The sequence below is a fragment of the Rhinolophus ferrumequinum genome, chromosome 5, assembly GCF_004115265.2.
Source record: "Rhinolophus ferrumequinum isolate MPI-CBG mRhiFer1 chromosome 5, mRhiFer1_v1.p, whole genome shotgun sequence".
Lineage (NCBI taxonomy): Eukaryota > Metazoa > Chordata > Mammalia > Chiroptera > Rhinolophidae > Rhinolophus > Rhinolophus ferrumequinum.
Window position 1 is genome coordinate 83,866,294 of NC_046288.1, and position 14,708 is coordinate 83,881,001.

Consider the following 14,708-nt stretch of genomic DNA (forward strand, 5'->3'; position numbering starts at 1 on the left):
TCCCCACTGGGCAGATGAAGAAACAGGAAGGGGGAAATGAAGCAGCTGCGTAATGCCTCACATCTGACTGCCGTTCATCCAGGCCTGGAGCACAGTGGGCGTTTAGTAACAGTCCCTTTTCTGTGCTTGAGACACAAAGTAGTGCTGGGAACACACAGATTAATATTTATAAAGTCCCTGCCTTCAAGAAGTCTATATTATAGTAGGGGAGAGAGTGCTAAACATAAATAAGAACAGAGAATATCACCACCACCATCCCTGCCTCCATCCACTCTTTTATTACTACCTATCCCATCCCCCATGCTGGCCTCCTTTCTTTTGTCCCTGGGCACCCTGCACAGATTTGTCACAGATGGTCCTCTTGAGATCTGCAGGACTCTAGGTTGCATTGTTGCAAGTGTTTTAAATTTTTCAGTACAAACTTCTGTCCTGCGAAATACTGATCCCAGCACAGTCCAGGCAAGGAAATTCTATACTGAAGGCCACAGAGACTTCTAGAGCTCCACAAATATCCATAGTGACTAAACCCACAGAAAAATCAGAGAATCCCAGAATATGAGTTCAGCAGAACTTTTGAGGTCAATTCTCATGCTGTCTGCCTGAATCTGCTCTCAACATCTCGAGGGGATTGTGTCTCGGGCTTTGTTAAAATACTGCTGGTGATAGAGAACTCACTACTTTCCAAGAAAACCCTTTCCATTGTGAGAAAGGACAAGGCATTTTGTCAAGACTAGGAGGGAGTGACACAAGGAAGGAGGAGAGAAAGAGTTGTCTTTATGCAGAAGCAAAAAAGGATAATAGTTCCCACTTATACAGAGCTTACTGTATGTCAAGGACCCCTGTAGGTACTTGACATATATAGTAACACCTTTAAGCTTCACAGCGACCTTTGAGGTAGGTACCATTTTATCTTCATTTTACAGATGAGAAAACTGAGGCTCAGAGAGATGAGTAACTTGCCCAGGGTCACAGCTGGTAAATGATGCCATTTGAGGATTTAAAAGCAGTACTGTGGTCCCAGAGCCTGCATCTTAACCCAAGAAGCTTGGCTGAAGAGCTTCCATTGGGAGAAAGGAGGCAAAGGAATGGACTGGTGTAGTCAGAAGAGTCCAGATTTTTTAGATAGCATCCTGTTCTCCATGCAACTTTGGACAATTAACCATCCAGCATTCATCCAACACACATTTTGGTCACCTAGTGTATCACACACTTTATATTACACTTCATCATACCTCTCTTCTCCTAGAAAGGAGAGGATCTGACTTTTATCAAGCGCCTACCATAGGTAAGTGTCTTTGCACACATGGTTAATTTCTGACACATATTATGTTCTGCTTCCAGCAGCCCCATGTGGCAAACAATGCCACCTCTGTTTTCTGGCTGGAGTGCAGATGACAAACCTTAAACCCACTGCTTCGTTGGAAGTGACAGGAAGTGACCTGTGGGGAGTCCACCCAGGTTTTTCTAAGTCCTTTCTACAACATCTCCTCATTGCAAGGCCAGCAACTCAAGTGTAGCAGAGAAAAGGAGGCAGGAAACAAAGCTGGGAGTAGAAGTTAGAAAATGCGCCCACCAGCCTGCATGGAGACTGAGGGCAGCAGGGTCTGGCAGAGGCCAGCAGAAAAAAACGTCCAGGAAACCTGAGCAAATCCTACTCGGTCCAGGGGATGGCTGTGACCTTCCCATCCTGTCCTCCAACTGCTTCTCTCAGTTCTCCAGGAAGGGTGTAAATTAGAGCATGACATTTGGTGAAGGACAGGCCAGGAGCTCATCCTGTCAGACCATGAAGATTTCCAGGGTGATGGCAGAGGGCAGAGAGGGCCATGTCAAGTGGCCGCGGGACAGACCACTCAGCCCTGATCCACATTCTCTATCAGGGGTTTATTTGGGAAGGGGAGAGGGAGGGCAAACAACACCAAATATTTTTTAGAAATACATCCGTTGTAAAAATAATGTTTTCCAAAAGTGCGGGAAAGGGAATTGTAGATTATTGTTAGGAGTATAATACTCTTAGCAAATCTGTGAGGCAAGTAACAGATCATTGCACTCATTTTTGGGTATAAAAAGAGAGCATCAGAGAAGTTAAGCAAGCTGCCTGAAGTTATAGGGCCAGCAAGTAGCAGAGATACAGGTCACATTCAAGCCTGTTTGATTCTAAAATGTCTGCTTTTGTCTGCTGCCTCCAAATCAGTTCACAGGTAATTGTGGGGGGCCAAATAATGTCCCCTTCCCAAAGATGGCTGCCTCCCAGTCCCCAGAACCTGTGTATACGTTACCTTCCATGGCAAAAGGGGAATGAACAGATGTGATAAAGTTAAGGATCTTGAGAAGGGGGTGGTTATCCTGGATTACGCAGCTTGGCCTAAAGCCACCACAAGGGTCCTTTATAAGTGAAAGAGGGAAGCAGGAGGGTCAGTCAGAGGACACGTGACACCAGAAGTAGGTGTCAGAAGCACAGAGAGATTTGAAGATGCTACAGTGTTGGCTTTGAAGATGGAGGAAGTGAACATGAGCCAAAGAATGCAAACACCTTCTAGAAGCTAGAAAAGGCAAGGACCAAGTTCTCCCCTAGAGTCTCTGGAAAAATGCATTCTTGCCAACACCTTGATTTTAGCCTAGTGAGAGCCATTCTGGACTTCCAGAACTGTTAGGTGATACAATACATGTGTTTGCTTTAAGGCCCTAGGTTCATAGTAAATAATTTGTTCCAGCAGCAATGGTAAACTAATACAGGCATATAATGGAGCATAAAGGAAATCACTTCGTTATTTGTACAATGGATTTGACTTCTGAAAAGATCATTTATTCCCCACCAAAAATCAGGAGTCTTGGATTTGTTGCCTTTTTGTATTGTGCCAGGGTCTACAACACGTTGTCACGAACCATCAGTAAGTTAAACATTCAAAAGAGAAAAAAAAAACTTTGTGAAAAAAAGCATACATTTTAATATACAAAATTACACATTTAACTAACATAGAAAAATACATCTTGGTAACAAGAGAAAATGTCAGTCTGTTTTACACGAGACTGAGCAATCGCTACACATCTTGAAACCCCAGAAGGAGTACTGAGCCCGGTTAACATGGTTGGGAAGCTGATGAGTGTCTCCAAGGACTGATTGCTCATTTCACTGTAGGCAGGGGTTGGGTGACAGCCCCTGTTCCAGCACCCAAGGAAGGGTCCTGCTGAAGAACATGCAAAAGGAAGGGGGTCCGCTCAAGTGGCCACACCCCTCCCATGGGAACCAGGACTTCTAAGTGAGGGGAGGGGCCGAACTCCACCGCGAACATTCTGCCCCTCGTGTTGATCAATGGAGACATATAATATAGGAGTCCTTTTAGATTCATACGATAGCAAGGTGTAGAGTTATTGTGCATTTGGGATCCAGTGGGAACATACACAGTTTCCAAATTGATGTCTGTGCTTCACAGCTTTCATGTGATATCTGTCCAGGCTTCAACCTGGAAGAGGGAGAAGACCAGGAAGGTTCTGCCAAAGGGAACTCGCAAGCCTTATCCATCACCTTTGCGAGTGACACCCACGTCCCTTCCCCACCTCTCCATCAAATGTTGGTTGTGCAAACCTGAACTTTGGGAGATCATCTTATTTATCACCAACTCAGGTCGGTGGCACATGCCCCACCGTGGCACTGAAATGCATCTGGGCATTTTCAAAGAGTTGGGGGGTTTCCCAACATCACAGAACACTAATATGCGCTGAGTGTTCTAGGACACACACGCTATCTCATTAATGTCCACGCCTTCCCTGACTTTCCATAGAGGACTCTGAGACTAAGACAGGTAAGTGAGCTGTTCCACGCGAGCACAACCAGTTGGTGGCAGAGTCAAACCCACTGTAAACTGACCCATAACTCATCTTCCACTCTCTGTTAGAGGCAGAACTCATCCTCACCCCAGTGAAAAGTCTAATGGTTAAGAGCCATAACATTGCTGTGTAGATATTTATTGCCCCAATGACTTTTAATGACACATTTACAAACACTGTATTATATTACTTTAAAAAGAAAATACTGATACCAAGTTTATAGCAAGTGTTCAACCATTTTGAACCATCCTATTCCTTTGTCTTTCTCTTCCCTTGTTTTATCATCATATAAAGGTGTCATCTGTCTACCTTTGGATATAGCCTGATGACGTTTTTCAAAGACCAAAAAAATGGTGTTGGAGCAAACCTGATGTTGATGGTGTCACTTCTCCCATTAGTCTTTCCATGATTCTGTGTAATACATTTACACCAAGGATGCAGAAGTCAGATTTGGATGGCAGCAGTGCTTGCTGAAACACGAGTAGGATTTAGGGGAAAATCAAACGGGATAAAGAAAGCCCAATCCTTCCATCCTAAGCCTACTGACTTCTAAAAAGCAGTTTTAGGTCCTAGGCATGCACCATCTTTTTCTAGAAATTCTCATAACACATGAAAGAGGACTAAATACATCAACAAACCCCAGGGGTTTCTCCTTCCTCCTCTGCCTCCTGAAGCCACCAGGGAATTTCCAAAGAATTTATTTCAAAGCCAGGTAGGAACATGGTTGGCCATTGCTGCAAATGCCGAATAGAAATCTGCTTCTATGTGCTTACACACTGGTAAATTTATGTATCATAGTGGACTTAGAATATCTGTTCCTGAAAGATTTGAGGATGCGTGCAGCTGAACCCAAGACGTCCACTTCATGTGCCTATTACATGGCCCAGTGACTTTCGTGTCACTGCCCTGAGATCAGCCACCACGAGCTTGGCATCCAGGTGCTGGCACAGTGCAGCTGAGTCCCACAGCGTATCATGCATTTCGTTTTCATAAGGACCATTAGCTGCTTAAAAGGGCCTCTGAAGGAGAGTTTACAAAGCCGACTCATGATCAAAAATATTTCAAAGATGAGAAGTTTCCTCCTGCCACTCCTGAGTACACATTTCTTTCCCAGGAGGAACAAAAACAAACACGAGTCCAACGTGGAAGAACCCCACAGAAACATCTGAGAATTCCATTAACACAGGGGATGGGAGAGCTGGAAGGTGCTGTGAGACTATCTATAGTCTGAGAGTTCACCCCCTGGATGCCCATTAGAATGACTGGGGGGCTTTTAAAGCCCCCTTGCCTGGACCCCACCCAAGACAACCTGATTTAAGGGCCTTGGAGTGGGGCCTGGCTTTGGTTGTGTGTTTTTTTAATATATTTTTTAAACTTTTATTTATTATTTAAGTGTATTTTTCCAGGACCCATCAGCTCCAAGTCACACAGTTGTTTCAATCTAGTTGTGGAAGGCACACATCACAGTGGCTCATGTGGGGATCGAACAGGCAACCTTGTCGTTAAGAGTTTGCGCTCTAACCAACTGAGCTGACCAGCCGCCTCCTGACTTTGGTTTTTTAAAGAGCTCTGCAGGTGAGTGCAACGTGCAAACAGAGTGAAAAGTCACTAGTAGGACAGAGTACAACCTTTACATCCCACAAATGGCCTAGAGGGGAGAGTGGCAGAGCTCATCTACACCCCCCGTCCACTGCTCCCCCCAACCCAAAGCCCCTTCCCCTGCAAGGCACTGTCTGAATAGAGAAAAAAAAAGGTTGACTATCTAAACCATGTCAGAAATGTCTAGCACCCTGTTCTCAGAAGTTGACTGAGTTCTCAAGAAGTTTCGCATTCCAGACGTGGAATTTCACCCTGGAATTAAACAAGAGCTGTGATCTCTTAGCAGAAGCACACCAGCCTGAAGGTGAAAAGCACCACCCCCTGCAGTTTGTGAAGTTTATTCACGACAGTGCTGAGTATCACAGACAGTAAGACAGGAACTCATCTTTCAAAGGATTTGGGTTCCCGCTCCTCTGCGATAATGGGTAGCTGAACTCATCCAGGAGTCTCATCGCAAAGCAACTGGTAAGCTGTTGATCAGCTTGGCTGCCTGAATTTCACACTGAGAAACTAGGGTAGGGCAGGCTGTGGAGGGCTGGACTGAAACCGCAGTCGTCTCCGCCCTGCCAAGAACAAGGGGAGTCTCCATGATAGCTCGGGACTCAGGGCTTCCCAGGGGGAAATGGGGGCATGGAGAGGAGTCCCTGATCTAATTCCTGTTGCTAAGTGATGCCACGTGGATTGTAAACTATTAGAAAATGAATTGCATCAGACCCAGATCTAGAATTCCAAATCAGAAGAGTGTGCATCGTGGCTCGGTGGGAGCACCCTCCAAGAATGACATCGGAACCAGATGCAGTCCCAACTGCCATCAAGAGACTGTGTGACTGTACGTGAGCCACTTAACCTCTCTGGGCTTCAGTTTCCCCACCTGTAAAATGGGGAAAGGCAGGGGTGTTTCTCCTAGATAAAGTCTCCAGCTTTAAAGAAGGATGCTTCTGGATCTGTTGTCTTAATGACCGTGCCACTGGCCTGCTTGGGAAGGCCAGTGGCTTGACCACTCTGAGTGGGCACGCGGGGTTGGTGCTGCCCACCTTGGTCTGCAGAAGCATCAGACCGCACTGCCTGTGTGAGGCAGCCTGCCACACCTCTGGCAAACCTATTTTAAGAACACTGCCTAGCAGTTCGTGGGGAAATGTTGCCATGCCAACTCGCTGGCTGCTGCTAATCATAATCTATGAGTGCGCAGTACAACCATCTGACAGGCAATTCTTTTCTTCCTTAGCCTGAGGTCCTTTTCCAAAGTGTCATAAGACAGACCACCTTGTTCAGAACGACACACAGTAGGTGCATAATAGATACGCACTGAATCGGGGACATGGATAAAGCATATGCACAGCACTGAAGTCTGCAAAGTGCTTTCCCATTCAGTTTACCTGTCATGCTCACAGCAAGTGCTGAGGCAGGTATTTTATTACCCCTGTACCAGGCGACTTAACTGAGGGGAGGAAGTGACTTCCCCATGGTCCCTGAGCTAAGAAGTCGCACAGCCTAACTTCAGCCCAGTGATTCTGGTTTAGACCCTAATCTCTCTCCTCCATACCAGCTGGTCTCTCAGCTCTCTAGCCTATGAAAGTCAAATCCAGTATATTTATACAGAACGTAAGAGTTTACAAAGTGCTTTTCCATTCACATTTACATTTCATCCAAAGCCTGAAGGTAAAGCTGCAGGGTTCTGCCGAGGGCCACACCTGGCCTCCCCCAGGGATGCCTCACTGGCCCGAAAGTGGCTCAGAGGTCTCCCTCGAGGACTCTGGACAGGGCAGTGGTAACAGAAGCACCACAAGTAGGCAGAAGTACCAGTGGAGAGCAATGGTCATTTCTTCTCCTGGCGGGCCCAGGAGAAGCACGCCACCCAGGGTTGGCAGAAGAACAGGCAGGGCCCAGATACAGAAGCAACTCACATCCAGCAACAGAGAAGAGCCTTGGAAGGAAGCCAGGGAGATGGACGGTGGTGCTGGTTGCACAGAAATGTGAATATACTTAATGCCACTGACCTGGGCATTTAAAAATGATTAAGATGGTAAATTTGACGTTACACATATTTTACGTTTTTTAAAAAAGTAAGCCCAACAACATGTTTGTAAGCCTGATCTGGCCCGAGGGCCACCTGTGTACCTGCTGTGGTCTAGAAACTCTCTGAGCTCTGTCCCATGGGCAGACAGGAGCTCTATAATATCAAGAAGGCTGCTAAGATTTTTAAAACCATTATCCTGCCATGCCTCACATTACCCCTCCTGGGTAGCAGCTACGAGTACAGTACGTGTCATGAGTACTTCTGGTCGAGTGTGCTCCTGAGCGACGGTCGGTATCGTGAAAGAGAGAAGAGGGATTCACACTTTCCAAACAACAACGATCCCAGACACGTGGGAAGCATCTGACAGTATTCGGGGCACTTCTGCAGCCATGAGCTCATTTCGCTGTCAGAGCAAAACTGTCAAGTAGGCGTTAGGACCCTCAAACAGATGCAGAAGTGGAAGTTCAAGAACATAAGTAATTTGTGCAAAGTGCCACAGCAGAGAAGTGACGGAGCCAGCCAGGGCCTTGGGACTCCAGCCCCGGGTTCCTTCCACCACCCCGTGCCAATACATACAGACTTCTGACAGTCTACAGCCATCTCTTGGGCCACGCAGTTGGTGTTAGCGTAGAGATGTCCCCATGAATGACTTAAAATAGAAAGATGGTCATTTGGCTGGTAACTCAGCTCCCTGGAAGGGATCGCAAATCATGGGGCCACCTCTGTTCTGTTGCTCCTTTGGGAGGGATGTAAATATGTTCCAGCTGGATGGGCTCGCCTCTGTGCTGTCTTCTTTCCTGCAACAACAAAAGCAAGGAAGTGAGTTCTTAAAGGGCACATACCAACCAGTGTGGTATCTCCATGAAGCCATCCAATCGCACAAAGCTTTGGGATGTGGGAGGCCCTCTGTCATCTCTAAATGTGGTGGGCTTACATCCTAATAGCTATGTCCAATTCATCAGCTGCTCTCTCTAGAAAAGAATCTCAGCTTAGAATTCATAGACAATGTTCCCTTTATTTTGGGTGCTTTTGAACGCTGAGACAGTATGGAAACTTTATGTGAGGAAGCATTTGTGTATATTTGTGCAGAGAGGGTTTCTAGCTTGTATGAGGCTCTCAGAGGGCCAATGGCCAAAAGAAGGTTAAGAACAACTGATCCAAAGGAAAAGAGTGCTTGAAGTTCTCAGGGATGTATATTTTCAGTTATCCATTCAACAAAAGTTATCGGGCACCTCCTATATGTCAGGTTCAGTGCTAGGCACTGGGTTACAGTGTGTGCCCTTGTGAGATTACAGTGTGGTTGAGGAGGCAGGATAATCTAGGAATCACAAAATACATGTTATATCTTGGGTGTAATTGTGAAGGAGGAGGGCAGAGTGAGACAACTGCAGGGGTCCAGGAAGTAACAATCAAGGAGAGGGCAGCAGGAGTGTGTGGGGGGAGGGGCTTACCAGTGAATGGATGCAGCCTGTGCAAAGGTCCTGCAGAGAGGGGTTAGGAGCACAAATGCCAGTGTGTAGAGAGTAGAGAAGCTGTGTAGACAGCAGGGCAGGGGATGAGGCTGGGACGGTGTGCAGTGTTGCAGGTGCTAGGATGGAGGGAAATAAGGAGGCTCCAGTGCAGTGCCAGAACCTGGGAAGGGCTCAATTAATGAAGAATGTAAGGAAGGAAAAAAATGAAGGAGGTCGAGGTAGAAGACTGCCTGAAGATGGTGATATCTGAATGGAGTCTTACAGATGAAAAGGAGTTTTCTGGGCAGAAACAGCTTGTGCAGAAGCCAAGAGGTGTGAGAGTACTTGGGCTGGGAGGGGCTTAGCAAAGCAGTTTGCCAGGAGGAGCCTGCATGGGTTCTGCTAGATCAATAAATGTATTGGGCAATCTGACAGTTTACAGAAGGGGACCCCAGAAATATTAAAACCCTAAACAGAGAGCAGCACCCCTTTGCAGTTGCACTGTCACCCCCATAACTGATTTCACCAAGCTGGGCTTTGGAGCAATGCTGAGGGTCTCCAGAGATGGAAAACAATGACTCACACACAGCTCGTGGCCACATCCGAGATAAGGATGTTGGCGAGGATGCCAACCACTACGTCACCCCATGCGCCCCGATACTGGAGTAAATACAGTCAGATCTCACTTCGTTTATCTGTTTGCATAGGTGTTTTTTAAGTCTAGTTTTCAAAACTGTATTTACATATATCTTGTAAGCTGCTTTCAATCCTTTTATTTGAAGGACATAAACAAGACAAAAATAAATCTAATTTTAATCCTCAATGCTTATCGTACCATTGTTACCCAAACTTTGCTCTATATCAGAATCACTTGGAGAACTGAGGCATTCAGATTCCTGGGCTCATTCCCACATTTTTGGAATCAGTATCCAGGAGGTCAATCTCAGAAATCTGTGTTTTCAATAAATTCAATGTTCATGCATTAATCTGGGTAATTCTTATGCATTAAGCACCTCATATCTGAGCTCTGCTGCTGCGTTGGGTGATGCTTCAGTCTGAGAACAAAGCAAAAGAAGTCAATTCTTTTTGACTGGAATCAGGTGAGTGATACCAAACACAAGAAATCATCATCCCTTGCCTACATCATGCACGAGGCTAGTGCCCAAATCCTTGTATCGATCTTGCATTTATCAAGAAATTAGCGTAACAACTCTTTCATAGGGGGCTCACCCCTATGACCCATGTGAGTCACTCAGATGATAATTCCTGATAAAGTTACATTTTAAATATTATAACAGTACAAATATACTCAACTCCTGAGGGATAGTCAGCAGAGATAATAAATAGAGAGATCACTACAAGGGGATTCCATGTAACAGAAATCATAAAAAGCCTTTGAAATAAGAATGCTAACAATATTCATGTATATATTCTGAAACTGAAAAATAGACTAACTATTTTAAGACCTCAATGGACAGGCTAAACAATAGATTAGATGCAGATGAAGAGAGATTACATGAACTGGAAGACAGAGCTGAAGAAATCACCCAGGATTCCGCAGAGAAAGATAAAGTGGTGAAGGAGCAAGGGGAGGTTACTCTAGATTGACAGGCTAGCAATGGCCTCTTTTGAGGAGGTGATATTCAAGCTCAGAGCCAAATGACAAGAAAAATCCAGCACGGAAAGAAATGGACGTCAAGTGTCCAAGTAGAAGGGGGAGACGTGCAAAAGGCTTACGTGGGAACAAGCTTGGATGAACAGTTTGGAATGTTTGGAGAACAGGAAGCAGACCACTGTAGTTCCACCCTGTGAGAAGCCACCATGAGGAAGAGGATAGTGTGAGCCTGTGTGGAGTCAATGAGTGGACTTCAGCTCAGAAAGTGGTGGTTAGCAGGAGGCATCTTTCAGCTGAGGGTAAAGAAGAACTTTGAACAGTGAGAGCCAGCCATTCACTCACGCACTCACTCGTTCATTCGTTTGCTCCTTCATTCACTTATGAGCTCATTGTTAAGTACCTACTAAGCACTGTGCAAGTACCTACTAAGCACTGTGCTCCAGGTTATGGAGAATGTTGAAATGAATAAACCACAGGCATGTTGTCCTCAAGGGCCTCACAGTTGAGGCAGTGAAACCGACAGGTAAACAGTAATGTCACACAGAATGAAATGCTGGCTTCCCAGAAATAACAGTGGCCTCCCGTGGAGAGTCAGAGAAAGAAGCATGAAAGCCACCCTACTGAGACATCATGATGACGTCTTGGAGGAAGTAATGAGCTCCCTGCCTGCAGATGTGGGGCTATCAGGAGGGACCCCTGCATTTGGGGGAACCTGTGACCAGTGGACCCTGAGGTCTTTCCCAACCCTGTGACTCGATGATTCTATAAAACCGCGGCAGGCATTCCCAGCCCCAGGGAGTGGGACAGGACTCAGCTGCAGCCTCACTTCACAGTCCAGTGGGGGAAGGAAATATGTGAGCAGATAATGGTGGAGAACCACATGACGGGGAGGGGGAAACCCTTGGGCATCAGAAAATGAGGGCAAAAATGGGGACAGTCGTCTGTGCCCTACTTAGTTCTAGACCTCGGTGAAGACAAGAGCTCCTGGATGAGAGAATATGCTGACAGGAAGGGCCAGCACAGACATGCCTATCCTTGACACCATTCACTGGGCCCCAAAGGTCATGCATCTTCTGCCAGGATGTATAGAGGAAATGCGAAGGTCATACTCGGGGACCTCTTTGTCACTTCCCTTTCTCTCACTCTTATCTGTAAATCAAAGCAGTGCTGATCTGATTAAAAATGCCTGAAAAGTACAGAACTGGTATTGTCTGCTCTGTCTTCCTATCTCCTCTGTACGGCTGTTCCCCAGCCCAGACCCCTACCATCTCTCTTACCTGGACCACTGGGACAGCTTCCTGCTTCCAGGCTGGCGCCACCCCAATCCACTCTCCACACAGCAGCTAGAATTACCAGAAAGCTGATTGCATCACTCCCTTGCATGCACTCCGTCGTTCTCTGCTTTTAGGTTAAAGCCAAGCTCCTTAGCGAGACTTCCAAGACCCTGTGACGTCTAGCCCTGCCCACATCTCTCACCTCCTCTCTTGAAAAATGGAAACCCTTCCATGTCACACGGTGGCCACGTGAACTCCTTGCACACTGAGCACACTTGCCATGGTCACAGAAGCAGTGTTAGGTGTCTAGCGGTGGAACGAATGAGTGAGCAATTGATGGCAACTGCTCCCTGGACCAGCCGGCACACTCAGTGGGTTATTGCTTTAGTTTCATCCTCCTTGGCGTTTGGGGGCTAGCAGCTTCCATCCCACCAACACTTACTTCATCAGGAGCTGTTCCTGGGCCAGAAATACTTTCTCTTTTCATGCGTCTCTCATCGGAACGGGAAGTCCAGCTCAGTCAATTAAGCAGGTGCCCGCTCCCTGCAGCACACTGGGCGGAGTGCTAGGGATTTGTATAAAGGCAGTCTGTGCTCTCAGGGCCTTGCAGGACAGGATCCCAGGCAATCAGGATTGTGAAGAGGGAAGTCTGAGGAGCTTGGGGTGGGTTATATGAGAGCACCTGCCACAGGGGACCCAGTGCTCCTGGTGGAAGGACGAGCAGGGGCAATACAATCCGAGAGTCACAAAGACAGCAACCCTGGACCACACCTACTGTGTGTCGGCCACGACCCTGAGTCCTCGACAGGTGTCACCACAATGGATCCGCAGCGCCCCCCATAATGCGTGCTCATCGTTTTCCCCATTTTCAGAGGAGGACATGGAGGCTTGGAGACAAATCTCCCTGAGGTCCCCCATCCCGGAAGCGGTGCCACTGGGACTTTAAAGGGCCCACAGAAGAACACGTGCATCTGCCCAACCAGGTGAGAAACTGCTGCTGAACAGGACAAGTGCCCGCAAAGGACATTAAACCTGGGTCAACATAATGTGATTCTCATTGAACACAACCCGGTTCCAACTTATTTCCTCAGGGAATATTCAGCATTTTTTGCAGGTAAAGGGAATCAAATGCAAAATTCATGACTTTCTTTTTCTAAACAAAAGCCTTCAAAATTGAAGAATCGACTCAGTCTGTTCCATCTGGCCACTAATTTTTATATTTCCAGTGCTGTCTGTTTACAGTTTACATTATGCTATAAACAGGTTTGGTGTGAATTATGGTGTTTGAATTAGAATACTAGTTATTCTCAAGAAGTCACCTAAAATACATCCTTGTATAATTAGTGGAGGAAACAGACCCTCAGAGAGAAAAAGTGTCTCCCCAATAATCACCCAGCTCGATATTGGCTCAGCTGGGAATAGCTTCCCAGTTTTCCAACCATTGTTCTCACTACTTCACCCCTGCCAGCATTCATCCAGAACCTTCTATGTGCCCAGAGCTGGGCAAGAAGCTCTTTTGGTGTCAGGGGGAAAGAAGCTGAAGTCTCTGCTCTCAAGCTGCTCACAGTGTGTGTGTGTATGAGTGTGTGTTTATTGAATGTGAAAGCAGTATGATGTGTCCATTTCTCTAATAGATGTTTTACCAGAGCTGATGGTTTCTTCTACCTCTCTGCTTTCAGAACTTGTGGGGTTTCCTGGCCCTTCTCAAAGCCAGAACTCCCCTTTCCTCAAGCATCTGGAATGGATTTTCTCAAACTCTTCTTGCATACACCCTCTCATGGGGAGCTCACCACCTGTGCTCCACTAAACAGCTTAGACTGTTAGGAAATTCCATTGTGTGTTTTCTTCTAACAGCACCAAACAATTCTCCAATTCTCAGGGGATACTTGTGGCCTGCAATTTAACTCAAGTCTGACACCATTTACGTGGAGCTAACGTAGGTACCATGGGTTAAGGGCTCAGGCCCAGACTGCCCCACTTTAGATGCCGATCACAAGTCTAGGTTGTTACCTATGCTTCTAACCGACTGGCTGTAACTTGTTGGTTTCCACGACCCCCTCCTCAGGTTCAATTAATTTGCTAGAGGGGCTCACAGAACTCAGAGAAACATTTACCACATTTACCAGTTGATTATACAGGGTATAAAGGGTACAGAAGAAGAGGTACATAGGGTGAGGTCCAGAAGGGTCCTGAGCACAGGAATTTCTGTCCCCATGGAGTTTAGGGTGTGTACCCCCCCAGCTCGTGGATGCATTCTGGTTCACCAACCTGGAAGTTCTCTGACCCATCCTTTTGGGTTTTTGTGGTTTCATTTCATGAGCATGATTGGTTAAATCACTGGCCATTGGCCATTGAACTGAGCTCCGGGGTGAGACTGACAGTTTCAGCGCTCCAATCACCTTGTTCATTCCCCTGGCAACCAGTCCCCACCCTTATGTTACCCAGGGGCTTTCCAAATATCATCTCATTAACAGAACAAAAGACACCTTGGTCACTCTGGACACTTAGGAAACTCCAAATGTTTTAGGAGCTCTATGCCAGAAACAGTGGATGAATAAGAAATATTTCTTGTCATAAATCATAACATTACAGAAATTCATCCATAAATGGAATTAAAATGAGACTGCCTAGAATGTGTGACAGGCCACTGAGGAGATATTGTATGCACACTTAAAACCCCAGCACGGGGTTCACTCACAGAGATGGGCCTCTCTGAGATACGCTGAGCCCGGTTCCGATGAACCCCGTCTGCCCTGTGGTTTCCTCAGAGGGACAGGAGCACAGGGAGAAAAGCCCAGCTCTGCCTGCTTCCCCTGCTCAGAGCGGCCTGACACAGGTTGTCTGCCACAAGGTGAGAAGATGAAGAGGCAGCTTGCTGCTCTCAGGCCCAGCGGGGCACGGTGCAGTGGTGAGCCGGTAAATGTTAA

General features: G+C 46.7%; 1 protein-coding gene across 1 annotated transcript in view; it reads right to left on the reverse strand.

Moving 5' to 3' along the window:
• Positions 1-5,545: 5,545 nt before the first annotated feature.
• The window catches only part of C5H4orf50 (chromosome 5 C4orf50 homolog), a 99,946-nt gene continuing 90,783 nt past the window's right edge, over positions 5,546-14,708 (reverse strand). The window contains exon 15 of the mRNA XM_033106694.1: positions 5,546-8,238. Coding sequence (XP_032962585.1) covers positions 8,109-8,238 — 130 coding nt within the window. The 3' untranslated portion in view covers positions 5,546-8,108. The remainder of the gene's footprint in view (positions 8,239-14,708) is intronic.